This window comes from Haliotis asinina, chromosome 10 (genome assembly GCF_037392515.1).
Source record: "Haliotis asinina isolate JCU_RB_2024 chromosome 10, JCU_Hal_asi_v2, whole genome shotgun sequence".
Classification (NCBI taxonomy): Eukaryota; Metazoa; Mollusca; class Gastropoda; order Lepetellida; family Haliotidae; genus Haliotis; species Haliotis asinina.
In genome coordinates this window covers 42,103,659-42,121,649 of record NC_090289.1, presented here as the reverse complement: position 1 = coordinate 42,121,649, position 17,991 = coordinate 42,103,659, and the positions used below count along the sequence as shown (strand labels likewise).

General features: G+C 39.9%; 1 protein-coding gene across 1 annotated transcript; it reads left to right on the top strand.

Annotated features, from left to right (window-relative positions):
- Positions 1-4,361: 4,361 nt before the first annotated feature.
- LOC137298964 (3-oxoacyl-[acyl-carrier-protein] reductase FabG-like) lies at positions 4,362-17,102 on the top strand. Its single transcript, XM_067831392.1, has 9 exons — positions 4,362-4,461; positions 8,204-8,343; positions 8,784-8,876; positions 9,528-9,673; positions 10,582-10,618; positions 11,317-11,380; positions 14,830-14,866; positions 15,451-15,517; positions 15,894-17,102. Exons 1-9 carry the CDS (start codon positions 4,362-4,364, stop codon positions 16,119-16,121), a joined length of 912 nt encoding a protein of 303 aa, XP_067687493.1. The 3' UTR covers positions 16,122-17,102.
- Positions 17,103-17,991: the final 889 nt, after the last annotated feature.

The window sequence follows — 17,991 nt, the reverse complement described above, 5'->3', positions numbered from 1 at the left end:
CTTCTTTTTTCTATTGAATGTGTCTTGTGTTAAGGTGTGACTCCCTTCCAACCTAGGTTTCAGTAATGATCAATCACGGCCTAAATATTATGAGAGAATTCCTTTTATATTTTGATAGAAATATGAATGAGACAGGCGTTAATCGTCTTCCGAAGTCCGATTAGAATGTTTCATTCGACGATCAAGCTTAGCAAAGCAGTGAATTACGAATGAAGTTGTAATGGATACGTTTAATGAGGAACCGATTGATAACCAGGCCCAGGCGATTCTTTGTATAGTGTTTCTTATCATAGCAATTGTAAAGATGTCAACATTGCTTAGAGCATCATGAAAATTTCACCACGTGGGACACTGTTTTCATCAGCTAACAAACATCAATAATAACACAGTAAATCCTTATGTTGATAGTTACATGAATCATAACAGCGTCATCCATTGTAACGCTAGTTCCAATCGTTTTTACCGTTGTCCAATCGTTATTGGCCATCGTTCCCAAATATTTCATTCGGGGTTATGTCCCTTGATCCCTGTCATTCACAGAAAGTGAAAATTACACCGTTTAAAGTTGGAACTGGAATGGAAGCCAGACCCAGATGCAGCTGAAAAATAGATTAATATGAACATTCTGAAGTGATGATCTAATATTATTTTCGGAAAATTAGTTCTGGGATTTTCGAAAAGAAACAGAGAAGATCTCAAACAAAGCAGGGTTTTTATACTAAACTGAGCTCAACTAACACACCATAAATCACCTGTTAAAGCTTCCCAACATCCAGATTCATGATCCATTGTTCAACCTTAAATACAAGGGCAAAGATCACTCTTGTTACCTTACAATGCTTTTAGTTTTGTGATTTTATGAAGCTTTATGTAACATTCATATTCAAAATGCATTGTAAAATCAAATTACGTCGAATCATTATAATATACCTTCATTATAATAATCATTATAATATATGTACACCTTCCTCACGTTACGATACAATGTTATTACCTTAATGATCTTATGTAACATAACCCACATATAGTCTCCGTATTTCCTGCGTCTCTGTTGGTTTACACAATGTTGAAAATGAGCTCCATGTCCTATTTATCTGTGGTAAATATTCTGACATAAGAAAGAAGACCCACGATCATAAAATAATCGATCTTGAATTTCTCCCGACATTTACCATTGCGTTTGTATTAGCCTGTATTACTGAAATAAAATGTATGTCTTAAACGTTGTGGTTGTTCATAATCATATTCATAATTACATCGTTATTTTCAAGAACTTCACAAATCATTTCATAAACATGGATATAAAAGATCATTGAAATGCTCTTCTTATATATATGATCGTATTACATAATAGGAACATGACCTTATCATGAGATAATACAAGCGGAGTAACAATATATTAAAGTTACACTTATTCTTACTTTCGTTTATTGTCTGATTGATTCAGACAGACATAGACTTAAATTCATTAACTTAGACTTCCCATCATTTGAAAATAACTGTTAAGTTGACAGACAACAGAGAATTTAAGTTTGTATACGGGAGGAAATTTCACAATGAAATTCAATTTGCCAGTTAACTATGTTAACTATGGTAGATATACCTGGAGGTCAGGACCCCGTTCCTCACGACGAACGTAGCGCTACGATGATCGCAACTCCCATACCTTAACATACACTTACGACAGTGGTTGCGCTACGAGTGGCCATACAATAATAGATGGGCTGAGAACTGAACGAATGTCGAACCGAAGTACTTCGAGGTAGAACAAGATAACTTAAAGACACTGTTTCAAATATCTGTAAAATAGTGGAAATCAAACGTTTAAACATTAAACAACGTTTCCAACATTTACACATTTTACGAGAAAAATGGGAAGAATGGAGGAAGATGTTTATAAAAGAAATACTGCAGTTTGAGATATATAATGTTTATTATGCTTCCTGTATAGTTACCGAAATGTCTGACTACTCTACAACATAAAACATCGATCGATGGCCGACATAATGCAGATACACGTACATTAAATGAGATTATATTTAAAAGATAAAGTCTTTCCACGTGGGGCGTTATATTTAGGAAGTGAGGAATTTCCCTGATGTAGTTCCGTGGTTTTTTTCCTGACCACGAAATCATTGAGCATATACTCACTTTCACTGGGAAAACGCTCCTGTCAAAATTACTAAACAGAGTTATGGAGTTGGCTTAACGGGCGTTCAACACTGATCAGTATTATCACGACGTGTCTGCTTTATAAGGGAGAACGTTCTGCCGTTTGACCCGAGAGGTCCTGCCCCACCGGTGGCACCCGTCATAAACTCTTGCAAAGTCTTGTCAATTGTTCACCTGAAAAAGTTCGGGAATGTCTGGTATAAGTCAAAATAGGGAATCGCATCGGGCATTTTGGGCACTGATGCATCAGATTTGGACATTTCCTCCATTTGCCCTCCATAAAACGTCTTGGAAGCTTCACCGAGGCCTTGAATGTTGAAACCCTGATCAAACAAGTTCTCAGCAAGGGTGACATGACACTCTTGAAATCCTGATAAAATTAGCACGCTCGATTGTACATCAAAAGTGGAGAAGTATAAACGCCAAAGACTGGAGGAGTTGGAATGTTGCTCGACATGAAAGTGTAGTTGACTACTGGGAAGTTGAAATCATTGCTTTTCTCATAGAGCATTTTGGAGAGTTTTGTGTTACTCAGTCTTTATGCATAAATCTAAATATAACACATTTGAGGTGGTCAGCAATGACGCGACCCGGATCGCTGAATGACAAGATTCACATTTGTCATATGAGATTAAGAGGACAGTCAAGGCTATCGGAGCCTTTATAACATCATGCATACCTTATGAGATATTATTCCAAAAATATTTTTATGAGTTTTTTTATATTAATTTCATCATTTAAGAACCACAAGTCGCGCTGTGGTAATCAATCTTGTAATGAAGTATATGAATAAAGAATGAGTGAGTGAGTGAATATGTTTTTACGCCGCTTTAGCAATATGAGGAATATTCCAGTTACATGACGACGTGCTGGTTAATATGGGAAGGAGGCCCAAAGTAAAGCAAGTTTCAGGCGTTTACTACTTTGGTGAATACCACCGGTACGGTTATCATGCTGGCACACTTTAAAAGTAACGGGGATTAATTGGGATTCGAACACACAATCTACATTTCTGGCCTGCTCAAGGCCTGACGTGCGAAATTTCATATGATTGGGTGCCACAGTGTAATTGGACGGAAATCACACAAGTGTGTATACGAGTTGGTATCACATATAACACAAACAATTCTAAGACTTGGGTGATTGGGGTAACGTAGTTTTTTTATAATACCATCCACGTTCTGTATGAAAGCGCTCATGGTTACCTGCAGCTGGTCTAGAGTGCATTAATCAAATAACACCGTCAACTAAACCAGAATGACTGAATGCTGAGAGCGGCGTTAAGAGTGAGTGGGTGAGTGGGTGAGTGAGTGCGGTTTTACACCTAGGGATAGCTGAAATGGGGTTGACATATTTTACCCACGTGGGGAATCGAAACAAGGTCTTCGGGCGAGTGCTTTAGCCACCTGGCTACCCCGACCCAGCAACCAAACATAAATGTTAAAAAAAAATTAAAAAAAAAAACCCCAGCGAAATAAAGCCAACTACGTTTATTACGAACACGCTTAAGACGAACTTTGTATTCCAACCACTTGCTGTATGTGTTGGTCAATATGCGTGCAACGAATTACGATAATACCAAACCACAATTACGGGACGTTCGTTGGGACCATAGCGTACTGTATACACGAGTGAGTGAGTGGGTATGTTTTTACACCTTTTTAGTCTTATTTCATCAGTGTCACTGCAAGGGACAGCAAGGCCAAGATCTTCGAAGCTCTCTCAGCGATAAGACAGTCGTAAGTGCCATACGTAAACAGTGGCGGCCTTAGCGCTAATAGACCTTCGAAAATCTAGGCACAGAACTGTGTATACGAGTATGTAAACCATTGCAGGGAAATGGGAAACCTCGTGTGTGTTTTAATGCTACTAAAGCTTCACAAAACGATCGTAACGCTAGAAGTGTCGTAACTCCCATACTTTAACAACGAATTACGACAGTGTTAGAGCTAAAGTGGCTTTTTGAAACAGGGCTCAGTACTTTAAGCACTCACTTGTGTGATGTCTAGGAGCCGTTGTTCCGAGATGTGTCATAGGATCTGAATGGCGTCGGTGGTCCGTGGCACGCCCTTGTGTTCAAGTCCGCAGGGTACTAAAATAACCGAGTTCAAAGCCTCAGAGAATACGCCCGAGGTACACGTGGATAGTATAAACACTGACAGTACACAGAGTATTGACTCCCTGGAAACATGTATCGGAGGCTGTTCCAAGTCACCCGTGTGCTAGCGACTAGGTATAGATGCAATCATACCAGTCCAACATCATCCAAACCGGTGGCCATTGTAACAGGTTAGTGACTCTTTTTCTGAGGTTATTCTTTCTCGAGTAAAATTTAACGACCTTTGATCTATGCTTATTTTTTCCACTTTTTGAATAGGTAAATCATTGTCATGTAGTTGACGTTTCTTCATTGACGCTTTAAGGCCACCTGTGGGTCCCGAACTCTCTAGGATTGAATATGCTGTATTCAATGTGAAGTGAGCGTCAGAGTTCATTACTATGACCTTTTAATCCTTCAGTTTGAAAAAAATCCATATAGGTTTTTTAAGACAGGTATTATTATTGTATAGCACATTGTCCCCTTGCGGCTTTAGTATTCGTTAATGATTTAGAACGTTTCAAGTTTACTTCTCGCTGAGGTTAATGACAGGATTAAAGAACATGCTAAAATATGACAACAGTTATAGGTGTGTACGTATGAGTGAGTGAGTGAGTTGTTTTACTCCGTTTGCACAATATCCTAGTAATATTACTGACAACACCAGAAATGGGCTTCACGCACTGTACTCAAGCGGGGAATCAAACTCAGGTCCTGGGCGTCACGAGCGGATGATCTATCTACTAGGCTACCCCATCGTCTCACTTGTGAGTGAGCGAGCAGTGGCAGGCAAGGTTAAATTTAAACGTTTTGAATAAACTAAAATTAACAGTTCTACACACGTGTCATTAAAAAAACTATTAAAAATCTACATCCTTATCTCTTTGTACGCGCACACACACACACACACAAAACAAAACGAAAGAAAACACACACAAGTACACAAAGTCAAGGTATTTCATTAATTATACGCAAATTAATGGTACCTGCAAATACAATACATACAGCAGGTCTTTAAAAAAATTCTGATCTTGAGAATGCACGATGCCATTTAGAAAGCGCTAATACCAAATATAACATATGTTACACTAATCAGAAGGGTTTATTACTGTTTAGGTTTTATCGCTTCTTTAAGTGGCATTTTTGAAGCTGGGAAGTACACCCAAGACCAGCTATGTTCATGTATATTTCATGAGTGCGATGTTTATTATTGCAACGGTAGAGGAATCTGTATCGTGAAGCCTCACTTACGAAATGAAGACGCTGTTCTCCAGAAAGTGTGTCAAATTTGTACTTTCTGTGCACCCACACAATCTGGACGCGCTGAAATCTGGTTATCTTGCATGTGTTAAGAACGGGACCACATAGGTCAATCCTGACGTCTCATCTTCATCTTCCTTACAGCCTGGGCGCTTTTTCATGTGGTTAAGTGGTTTTATTGAGGCTTACCTGTCCACGCAGGGAAATGAGCCACATCGGAATCTCGCCAGAGGGTTCTTTTTTACACCCGCTGAGATTATTGTAAATATATGATAAACATTTTAGCAGTACAGAATATATATAGTATTTCATATACCCGGAGCGGTGTGGTAGCCTTGTGGTTAAAGTCTTCACTCGCCATGGCGAAGGTCTGGGATCGATTCCCTATACGAATAGAAATAGTGAAAACCATTTCTGTCATATTGCTGGAATAGTGCAGTGATATTGCAGGGATAGTGCCGTGATATTGCAGGGATAGTGCAGTGATATTGCAGGGATAGTGCAGTGATATTGCAGGGATAGTGCAGTGATATTGTTGGAATGTGCAGTGATATTGCAGGGATAGTGCAGTGATATTGCAGGAATAGTACAGTGATATTGCAGGAATAGTGCAGTGATATTGCTGGAATAGTGCAGTGATATTGCAGGGATAGTGCAGTGATATTGCAGGGATAGTGCAGTGATATTGCTGGAATAGTGCAGTGATATTGCAGGGATAGTGCAGTGATATTGCAGGAATAGTGCAGTGATATTGCAGGGATAGTGCAGTGATATTGCAGGAATAGTGCAGTGATATTGCAGGGATAGTGCAGTGATATTGCAGGGATAGTGCAGTGATATTGCAGGAATACTGCAGTGATATTGCAGGGATAGTGCAGTGATATTGCAGGAATACTGCAGTGATATTGCAGGAATAGATATATGATACAGATATGAAAACGGAGGAATATTGAAGTGTGGGACCTAATTTACTGATTAGATTGGGCCATCCATTTCGCTGTGTCGTGTGATAAGATTTTATCGTATCCTGTAAATTGTGATACTATCAAAATCTGCATACGCATAATAATGAGTACTGTATACACTATATTAACTTTAGGGTTTGTTCACGAAAACTAAAAACATTCCAATGAAACGATTTAAACTACAGCTGCGTAAGAAACGATACAAAGTGGATATCACTGATATTACAAAACGACAAACCACCATTGTTGAAAAGGAAAGTTGGATCCTTTTCCAAAATGGCAGTTTGTCGTTTAAATGTTTTCTTTGGAATGGTTTTGGACTTCGTGAACAAATCCTAAAGATGTAATACAGTGTATACACAATACAATTTTCACCAAGTGTTACTTTCCTTCACCTAGTTACAGACCCCGCTGCAGCCTACATTTTGTTCAACTCACTCCCATTTGAAAAATGAGTTAAAACTTCTGAACCGTTCAAAACAGCAGTATTCACAAAAAAAAGTTTACAGCTTGGATATCTTCAAAGAAAGTCAACATTATCACCGATGTTCACTTGCTGGGGTTTTGATATATTTATGGTCGAAAGCTGCACGCCAGGCGTTGATGCATGCCTCATATCTGCTTTGAATATGGCGTTCTGTTGTGTATATTTTCGTAGCGGAACCATTATGCATGACTGTCTCGTGTATGAGACATGCCCTTATAGCATGCCCTCCCGTAAATAACTAGGACTCCGTATTGGCAAATAAATAATCACTGTATTGCAATACATTGCGATTCGGGTACCCAAAATGTGATATAATGGGAACTTACGTGTTTGACAGTGAGAGGAATGTCAATCCTGTTTTCTACACATTAATGGTCCCTAAACATACGTATTATTGTTCTGATAACAGCAGTCTGACACTAGGCCTGATTAGTTAGGGATTCTATTTTCTATTTTAGACAATTTAAAGTGTTAAAGGAAGGAAAATATTGATACCCTGCCTAGCCTTCTACTTTGAAGGAATTAAATAACGACTGCTCGATTAGAAAACTAATTATTAAAATAATGTTAAATGACTTGTTCTAACACACTCTTATACACACTCATGCACGCACATTCACACGCACACACGCGCGTGCGCACCCACTCTTCATCTAAATGATTAAAATATAATAAAGAGTTTCCGTAAAATGTGTTACATGGGCGAGGTGCACGTGGTAGCTTAGTGGTTAAAGCGTTCCTTCGTGCGAAAAAAAGAGATAAGGATGTAGATTGTTTAATGTTTTTTTTAATGACACGTGTGTAGGCCTGTTAATTTTAGTTTATTTAAAACGTTTTAATTTAACCTTGCCACTGCTAGCTCACGCACATGTGGGGCGATGGGGTAGCCTAGTGGTTAAAACATTCCCTCGTCACGCCGCAGACCCGGTTCGATTCCCCACATGGGTACAACGTGTGTAACTCCTTTCTGGTGTTCCCCGCTGTGATATTGCTGGAATATTGCTAAAAGCGGCATAAAAACTAAACTCACTCTCTCTCGAAATGGTCTGTTCCTTCTCCGAGAGACGACTGATTACCATAGTCCGCCAAGCTGACGTGGATCTGAACCAACCCTTATACATCCTGACAAAGTGTTGAGCCCATTTCTGGTGTCCTCCGCCGTAATATCGTTGGAATATTGCTAAATGCGGCGTAAAGCAAAACTCACTCACTGTGTTACAGGTGCCAGCAGCGGTATAGGCCGCGGTATAGCGGAGGAGTTAGCACGAACGGGGTATTCGGTGACCGTCCACGGCCGGAATATCGCCGGTCTCAACGTTACAGTTGACTTGTGCCTTGCTGCAGGATGCGGTGACGACGATGTAAGTACAGCCATCATATGATGACGTCATAAGGGTACATCCCATAGCGATCTTAGCGTTACGGCAGTCGTAACTCCCACGCTCTAGATCTTTACGTTATACGTGTACTTACGAAGGTTGTAGCGTTAAGACTGATTTATACACGCGGCACCAGCTAGGATCACGCAATTCTTGTCAACAACTGTTATACATTGAGACCTCGAAGTGAGAAATCTTGGGTTAATCGAAGTCTAAATGTGTGCAGAGAGTTTCCCAAGGTGTACCATCCCACTAAATTTCACTCATTGTTATTATTGAAAAGATGTCAAATGTTGCTTGTCCAGAATACTTTCGTCTAACGCACACGTGTCAATATGACAACACGCTTTGTGTTTACATGTTTCTGCATGTTGTCAAAACTATATGTTCAGAATTGTATGATAAATTTTCTTAATTTTCAGATTTTATGTTTGGATGGTGACTTGTCGAAGAACCAAGTACTAGAGAATATACCAGCACAAACACTGAAGAAATTTGGAAGAATAGATGCACTGGTAACTCTAACCGACTTTAGTATCAACCAACACATTCTCAGTAAAAAGGTTTTAAATGTATAAAGGAAATACCATTCAGTGTGTACTCAGTGACGTCCTGGATGAGCTGAACTCTGTGACAAGATTCCACCAAGTAATGCTGTGACAAGTGATGATCATTGTGTTGTGTTACAAAGCTGATAGCAGTCTACTTGACAGGCTAAGCTAGCATTCTATAAACTCTTTGAAAATATGTCATCTACTAGTAACATCAAAGTGTGTACTTTCTTGACGTGGGGTCGATCACAAAACGCCCGAAAGCCAACTAAATACGTCTTAGGCATATATAGAAATTAGGTATTGAAATCAAACAAATTGTTCATACAGCGATTTAGCTATCTATTTGGTTTCGCCATGCTCAATAATGGAATAAAATAGCACTCCTATTTAAGAAAATACAAAGACTGGATCTAAAACCCTCAGGTGGATAAAAGAATTACAAACTCATCGACCGGTTCAGAAATGTTTTCAGATTGACGGTGCATAATGTCAACACTACTGGGTTCATATCGCGAGGAAGATTGTTTGTAGAAGTCCACCTTGACCCGCTCAGAATAAAATCCGTGTATGTCAGTGTCAACAGTATCCATCTCAGAGTTCTCTTTGTTTCAGATCAACAATGCTGGTGAAGCCTTCCATCCAGATAAGATGTCACTGTTTGATTCATCACTGTTTGACCGCATCCTCAGCGTTAATCTAAGGGCACCTGTAATCCTTTCAAAGCACGCTTTAGGAGCCCTCAAAGCCACCAAAGGCAAGTGCGTCCCGTTTGTTTGCAAATGGGAATTTCAATAGTGAATTTCAAAATACACGTGGTCTTACCTTAGGCAAGTGAATTTGTTCACGATTGCCCTCTTCACCCAGCAGAAAATGGACAGCACAAAACAGGATAAAAGACTCTTCCCGATTTTGATCTATACTACTATTCATTGCTCTTATTCGAATGGATGTAATTTTACGCCGCTGTTAACGAGACTAAATCTGGCAATACTACAGTGGGGACAAAAATGTGCTTCGCAAGCTTCTACTGTTGGATCTACGGGAAATCGAACCCGGATATTGGACGTGACGAGCAGACCAATATCCGCCGTTTGACTCATACCACTTGACCTCAATATTGTACTGATAAACGTCATACGCACGATACATGTTCAACGTAGCAATTATGGACTGTTAACCGATTCAACCTCCACCTTTGTCGGCGCTATTGTGTGGGTACTGAATACGTCTGGAATAAGATATGACACATTAATTGACGTTTTCTTATACATATGCTCAGTGATGCAGGGACCGTATCAGGGATGACTGCTCATTTCATGCTTTTATCGTTAATTCCAGTTCACTGGGTTTGCAATATGAAGCATCCTAATTTAGTGATCTGGTTCTCCGAGAAGTTCTGGGTTAGAATTGATCTTCAGCAAACCATGCTTATCGTGAGAGGTGACTAACGGCAAGGGGTGATGAGGCACGTTAACATGGTTGACACATGTCGTCGTATCAACAGCGTAGCTCGATACTCATGCTGCTGATCCCGGGATTGTCTGGTCCAGATTCCAATATTTACAGACTATCGCAAATTAGCTGGAATGTTGCTGATTGCGGCGTAAAACTAAAGTCAGGCATTTGCTGCCGTTTATGTAATGCATATTTTTTTCCTTTCAGGAAGTATTCTGAACGTATCAAGCGTCACAGTCGACAATTGCGTGAGTGAAAGTGACCGCTGTCGTGTCACATATGGAAATACATTAATATCTGCATAGTCGTACTTATCAACTGTGCGGTGGGGTAGCCTAGTGGTTAACGCGTTCTCTTGTCTCTCTGAAGATCCATGTTTGATTCCCCACATGGGTACAATGTGTGCAGCCCATTTCTCGTGTATCCCGATGTAATATTGCTGTAATGTTGCTGCAAGCTGCCTAGATCCAAGCTCACTCATTCACTAATAAACACTTCACACCCTGTAACAGATGAGGCAGGTAAAAGTATTTATTCCTAGAGTTGATCACGGAACGTAAAGACCGTTCGCTCGGCATAATATTTGGGTTCTGTTAGTTTGTTGTTTAGCGCCGCACTGAGCAATAGAGAATCATATGTTGTTCTAAATTACAAAGTGTAAAGTAAATTTAATTAGTTTGTTGTTGTTTGACGCCGAACTCGATCAACTGGTATACGATGACACGTGTCACCCAAACCCTCCTTTCCCGAAGGAGCCTTTACTAAAGACAAAACACTAAGGTGATAGAAGTCACTAAGGTAAGAGAATGGGAATCACGTTAACCTTCATTAAGGTTGTTTCCTGTGAGGACCCCCTGGTCAGCAAACCTGACCACTCGATCCTGTAACAGAGTGTATATTTTAAGTATCTGTTTTCACTTATCTTTGGGGTTTTTTTTCTATTTAGCGAATGCTGACTTATGGTGTTTCAAAGGCAGGGTTGGAACATTTCACAAAGGCGCTTGCATTAGGTAAGTGTGGCGAGTCTGGCAGTCTCCTTTGTCTAGGGGGATAACACTGTGCTACACAAGACGCAAAATACATCGTTTGATAATATATTTCATAGAAGCAATGGTGTTTATTTACACATTTTCACTAATTTACACATTTTTAGTACATAGTTTTCACAGTACAGTCATAGGCTCATCCTTTCATATTTGAAATGGGTACGTGTGCTATCAGTCACCCCCACCCCCAATAAATTATGAACGGTCCCTTATTCAAAGTGCTTGTTTGTGTAAAACTAGGAAGGTGTCACAAAGTGTGTTGCAAGTTTCGTATATCGTTTCGTTATAACGAAATGCCTAAGGCTCTTTCACACTTATTTCGAAGTGACAGGAATCAAGGAAGGTATAAATATTTTCAAAATTCGAACCGCATTCGGGAGGCAATGTTAAAAGCCCCCATTACACAACTAGGGCAAGTTATGCCAGTTGTTTTTGCAAGTGGTTACTTAGCATAACTTTCATTATACCCCTCTGATCAGGGACACATCCTAATATCTCCCTTGTGAGTTATTTGAGATCACGTCTGTACGCAATTCAACCCCTTAAATGTCGTTTTCAAATTTCATAACCATTGATGTTCTGTGTTCTAAACTTTCGCACCGCGGTATTTTGATGTATCTTCCCTTAGGATATTAATACATCGGTAATTTTCAAATATCGTTTCTCGGCTTTGCCTCGAGCGATATTTGAAAATTACCTCTGTAAGTATCTTTTTGAAATAAATATGAACACAAACATTTTAATTGAAATGAACCACACAGTTTTCAAAGTACACGCGTCTCGACATTTGGACATTGTCATCAGACTCAGTCGCGATCCTGTTGGACTCTGCTGGCTCTGTTGTCTCCGTTCTGTAGCACTGACCGCCTTCTGTTATTCGTCATTCGTCCTGTAATATGTGCGCACACCTGGATCGAAGAAAAGGATCCGAATTTTAATTGTATAATTATAGTTAAGTATTGTACATGCACAAGTTGCCGTCATCAAAATGAAACCAAGATGTATCTGCACAGAGAGTTTTGGTTTGGCGCCGTGTGGGCAGTATTTCAGCATTAACGACGACGTTCTTAAAACAGGATAATGTTTATAAAACACGGCCAACGTCGCAATGTTTATTTCTTACAAATAAAGCGAATTTTTGTTAATGTCATTTACGCAGTATTTCAGCCATTAACGACAGAATAAAAATGATAGCCAATGCTTAAGTTTTTTGCTGAAATATTTTCAGACTGATTATTTACAGGAAGGATTTGCTTTGCTTTATTTTTTCATGAGCATGAATCATTTTTAATTACCGAATGTAATTATATTCCAATGACGCATAGTTGATTATTTAATGCTGAGCGGTACTCACCTTGTCGGTATCTCGACGGTTGTTGTTGGCCGTTGCCCAAGCAGTGAACACGTTGTAAGTCCACTTGTCTCTTTTACGGGTGTTTTCTGGCATTGCATACGCTGCTCTGTCGTTGATTTCAGTTACCTACGCAGTGTGAAAACGGGGATTATTGTCGTCCTCATCAAAGACTACATTTTTCAGTTGCTGCTCGGCTTCATTTTCTTGAAAAGCACTCGCAATCTCCTCGTCTGAATCGGAATCCATTTTTGCCACTCTGAACTCGCAATGTGATCGGCATATAGATAGAGAGACAACTTTGCACGAGCATGACATGCCTAGCACGAGCATTACATGCGCTGTCGCCAGCTGAAGTCTTGTGATCGCCGGTTAGTGCGTTCGGGCGCATAGTATGAAATGATGGGAACAATAACTGACCTTGGGCAATTATTTTAATTTTAGAAATACGAATTTATCTGTGTTTTCCATTTTAGCGATATTTTGTTTTTAGCTACATGCGTAATTCATAGGTATGCCCTTGTGGTGTAAGTCGTTTAATCACCCTAACTGCGGTAGTTATTTAAATAAACTCTGCTTTAGCTCATTTGAAGAGCATCCGGGACCTTCTGACGGTATACGAGGTGTATTCGAAGTATATGCGAGATGTATGCTAAAACTCAATCGAAATATTCCGATACATTTGAAGAATCCTGACGTAATTAATACCAGATGTTCACTTTATATTTCAATTTGTATTTCTGAAAAGGGTTTAATTAGCACAAATGGCATTTGTTTTATTGAATGTGCTAATGAATTTATAAAAAATCACAGCTACATCAAATCCCAAAGTAGAAACTCACAAATATTTCACAAACTGAACATTCATGTAACTTTGCTGTCATATCCTAAGTGGATTTTTAAAATGAAAGATATACGCATGACCAAAACCATTCAAACTAAAATGTTATCTGAGATATGAAATATTTGCCTAATGTTAAAGATTAAAGTTGATTAGTTACATACAGATACAATATTATTGTTTTGAAACTCGTAATTAAATTACCTAAACTCTTGGAGGCGCACGTACAATCAGTCACCACAAGAAGCCCGCAAGATCGTCAGAAATCCTCAAGGGAGAGCCGTTATGTCAACAAAGGCACGTGCGTGAATTTAAACCTCTCAATCGCATGATTGGTATAAAAATTCACGTCAGACAACACAGTTCTGTTGGCTACGTTCTTAGTACTTTCAATATGGCAATACATTCTTTTCATGATTTTCCATACAATAACATTATGCCATAAACAATTGAAGAAGTCGGGATTATTCTTGTCAAAGCACTGCAGTCATTACGCGCGCTCTGATTGGTTTGTCGTTATTTCGCACATAACAAGCATCGTGTTGAGGACCAGGGCCCCGTTTCACAAAGTTCTCGTAAGCCTAAGATCTCCTATACTGTAACACAGGAGCTACAGATGCTACTAGAAAAGTTACGAGATCTTAGGCTTACGAGAGCTTTGTGAAACGGGGCCCAGTCTTCTACGAGGTACGGAAAGGTTCGAGTGGTGACGAATGGAGTTGGTCGATTTCTGGTGGACCCTGCAGTGATGCTGGAATATTGTTAAAACGGCATAAACCCCAACACACTCACTCATTCTGGCAGTCTAGGCTTGCCACCCGAAACAAATATCACGCAGTTACAATTTCCATTTTGCTTACAACAAATCCTTCGAACAAAGCTTCGTCATCAAAGTCATATTTACGTCAGTCCTGATAGTCTTTGGTAAACATTCAGAGGTAGTGAAGTCGCGTGCCGATAGTCGTGTACCGCGAAAATGACATTGCATGTGGCCTCAACGCCTTTTCATATTTTCCTAATGGTGCAACATTTCTAGTAAAATTACAGGGGCGGTAGGAGTGAGAGGTTGGTAGCCTAGCGCTTTGTTGGTTCAGTCGTAACGCTGAAGACATGGTATTTCTCAAATACTACTAAAAATGGCGTACCATACTCACTCACTCACTCACTCACCATAACAGAGGTTTTCAGTGACACTGGGAATATAATGCTTTATACTTACAGAGGTGGCATCGGCAGGTGTTCGAGTTAACTGCATAAGGTAAGTATGAAGTGGCAACGTGTTCATAATCATTATGAATCCAGGTGTGAGTTTAACCCAAGAAGAGATTGAACTTTGAGCCACTGGCTGTGTTTGTTCAAAATTGAAAATGCCGATCCGCCATAAAACGTATTCACTCTGTTCATTTATTGTTTCGAGACCGGTATATTTTACACTTATATACGGTTCACATTCCATTTATGAAAAAAACTAATACTTTTACTTCATGTAAATGAAATGTGATCATATCGATACTAGATAAGTGCTGCTCGAGTCAGGTCATAACATGTCATTCAGGTTTCAAGGGTTGGTAGGGTAACCTAGTGGTTAAAGACCCGGATTCGATTCCCCACATGGGTTCATTGTGCGAAGCCCATTTCTGGTGCGCCAGCTGTGATATTGCTGGAATATTGCTAAAAGCGGCACAAAACTCACTCATTCACTATTCAGGTTCATATATACCTATTCAGTGTAACATGGAGTTTTAGGACGGCGTTATCCGACGCCAAAGGATTTAATTACTTGGACGGCTTTCGCTGGCCTTTGTGATCTGTTCCATTCTGGTGTGACCGTTTTTCTTTCAGATCAGGCGCTATGATGACCCCTGTGTGGGGACGGTTTGGCAACCTCAGCGAGGAACGAGAAAAACAGGTCGGTGATTCCACTATAATCTTTACAGTACTCACGGCGGTGGGATAGCCTAGTGGTCAAAGTGTTGCCTTGTATCGCTGAAGACTCGGGTTCGATTCCCCACATAGGTACAATGACTGAAGCCCTTCTCTGATGTCCGCCTTGATATTGCTGGAATATTTCTAAAACGGTGTAAAATTCACTTACACATACAGGAATAAATTTCATACCTAATAAGGAACCGAAGTAAACTGCCACAAGAGAGTGAATCGTGACGCCAGCTGTTTAATCAAGGTTGCAGTTGACAGTATTGCCTGGGTGACTCACTCTTATGATAATGAAAAAAAAATATATATTCCTTGCATATAATGTGATATCCATTCTTTACTAATTTCAGCTGGAGGAGAGTCTCACCCACTATTTCCACCCCATCCGTCGTCTTACAACGCAAGACGACATCAACCACGCTGTGACGTTCATGTTGTCGGACAAGGCAAGTTTCATAACTGGTGCCAGCATACCAGTAGCTGGAGGAGCTCACATGCCTTTTGACGGTCGTGCGTTGCAACATCTCGAAAACAAGTACGGCTCACGTGACCCTTTCCCAAAGCCTACACGTGAATAGGAGAAGGGCGCAATTACGGCTGAATAAGAAGTCGTGAACCCTCGTGCATTTCATCGTTTGTGTTTTTCAGTTTGTTTTGCTTCTGTTGAGGCACAACCCCCCTTGCACAGTCTTTTTGCACAATCCATCCTGCAGTATGCAGTCCTATAGCATAATCTTTCATGCAACGTGCAATCCTTTTGCACAATCCTCCAAGCATCATGCATTGTATTTGTATAGTCCTCCTTGCATCACGCAGCTCTTTTGCACAATCCTCTTGCAAGATGCAATTTCTTTGCACAGTGTTCCATGGACCATGCAGTCCCTTTGCATAATTGTCCATGCAGTATGCATTGTGTTTGTGCACGATCCCAGAAAATGTTATATACGTTCTGCATAGGAACTAATACCTCATGAATGTCTCGATCTTACTTTTCATTTGTATCTATTTTGTAAATGTAACTAAGAACCTTATCTTGCTTTAATAATTGATACTATAATAACTAATTAATCAAACATATACAAGTGTAATAACGTTTAACACGATATACTTACTAAAGGAGTAACCTAAGCAAAAGTGGTGATCTCCATATCGGAAGTCACATGAATCTGATTTGTTGAGAAACAATAAGACATTGGCATCTCTTATCAGCTTTTCTGCTGGAATTCTACAAAGCTCAGAACTTGTGCTTTGTTGCTTCGTAAATAAATGCCACGTTATTTTGTGCAGCACGTTGCATCGCTTTACGTCCACATCACAACACGTGTGCTGAAAGAGGAAATCAAATTTACATTTTCCCAGTGTTTACAATGGACAAACTGGCAAGAAATTCCTGCTTAAAATTGGACACAGATATTACGTGACAAGTGCAGTGATGCTGCTACAAGTCGCCACCATTAGCTATTGATGTGTGTGTTGTATGAAATACGAATGTCTTTATAGTCCCATACTAAATATTTCATTATCTAATGAATAACATGTTATTAAAAACATAATAACGATCATGATTTGTTGTCTTTTAGCCTTTTTCAATGGGTGTGTTAAAATCCAATACAGACACTTCGGAATATCCCGAAATCGCTGCTCGGATTACCCCTACAATTAGGTAGTGATACTCCGACAAGAGTGTTCGAAAGGGCTGACAATGGCCAATAAAATAAATTGACGATATAAACTATTGTAATACCGGATGGTCGACTGACGTGTCTTCCGATATACGAGACAAGCCGTTGAAACGGGGAAAAAGGGGATCGGGTGACCAGCCTCGCTATCCCATTTGCGTGGATGGATGAGTAAGGTCAATCACTCGATTGTCTGGTCAACTGATATATTTCCACATTGCTGTCATGTATACATATCCGGGAACGAGGAAGAACATCTGTGTGTAGGTATATGAACATGTAAGCTTTCCTCATTTACGACCTGTTCCACATAGGGTTGCTGCGCCGGGGTAGCCTAGTGGTTAAGTGTTCGTTCGCCACGCCGAAGATCTGGTTTCATTACCAACGTGGGCACAGTGTGTGAAGTCTGGTGTCCCCAGCCATAATATTGTTGGACTATTGCTAAAACTAAAGAACTAAACAACTAAGAACTAAACTCAATCACTCTCTGTACCACATTTTAGAAAACAGCTAGGGTATCATGTATCGGTCCTGGTTGCAGCCAGGTTGGAATTGCATTGATCGATGCTCATAATGTCACTCACTAGATTGTCTCGTCTCTGTTGTATCATTTAATCACAGCCATTATGTAACTGGAACATCACAGGGTGCGGTGTTAAACGACAAACCAAGCATGTTTGTTGTGGTAATGAGAGGAAAGGCCTCTTTAAATAAGCATTTGTCGTTGAATCATTTGGAGCTGAAGTGAAACCGTCAAGCTACATACAGA

Excerpts from the sequence above, each read along its gene's own strand:
- LOC137298964 (XM_067831392.1), top strand. The coding sequence starts at position 4,362 with ATGTATCGGAGGCTGTTCCAAGTCACCCGTGTGCTAGCGACTAGGTAT. Across the intron at positions 4,462-8,203 it reads ACCGGTGGCCATTGTAACAG|GTGCCAGCAGCGGTATAGGC; the intron begins GTTAGTGACTCT and ends ACTGTGTTACAG. Across the intron at positions 14,867-15,450 it reads GTTCGAGTTAACTGCATAAG|ATCAGGCGCTATGATGACCC; the intron begins GTAAGTATGAAG and ends TTTTTCTTTCAG.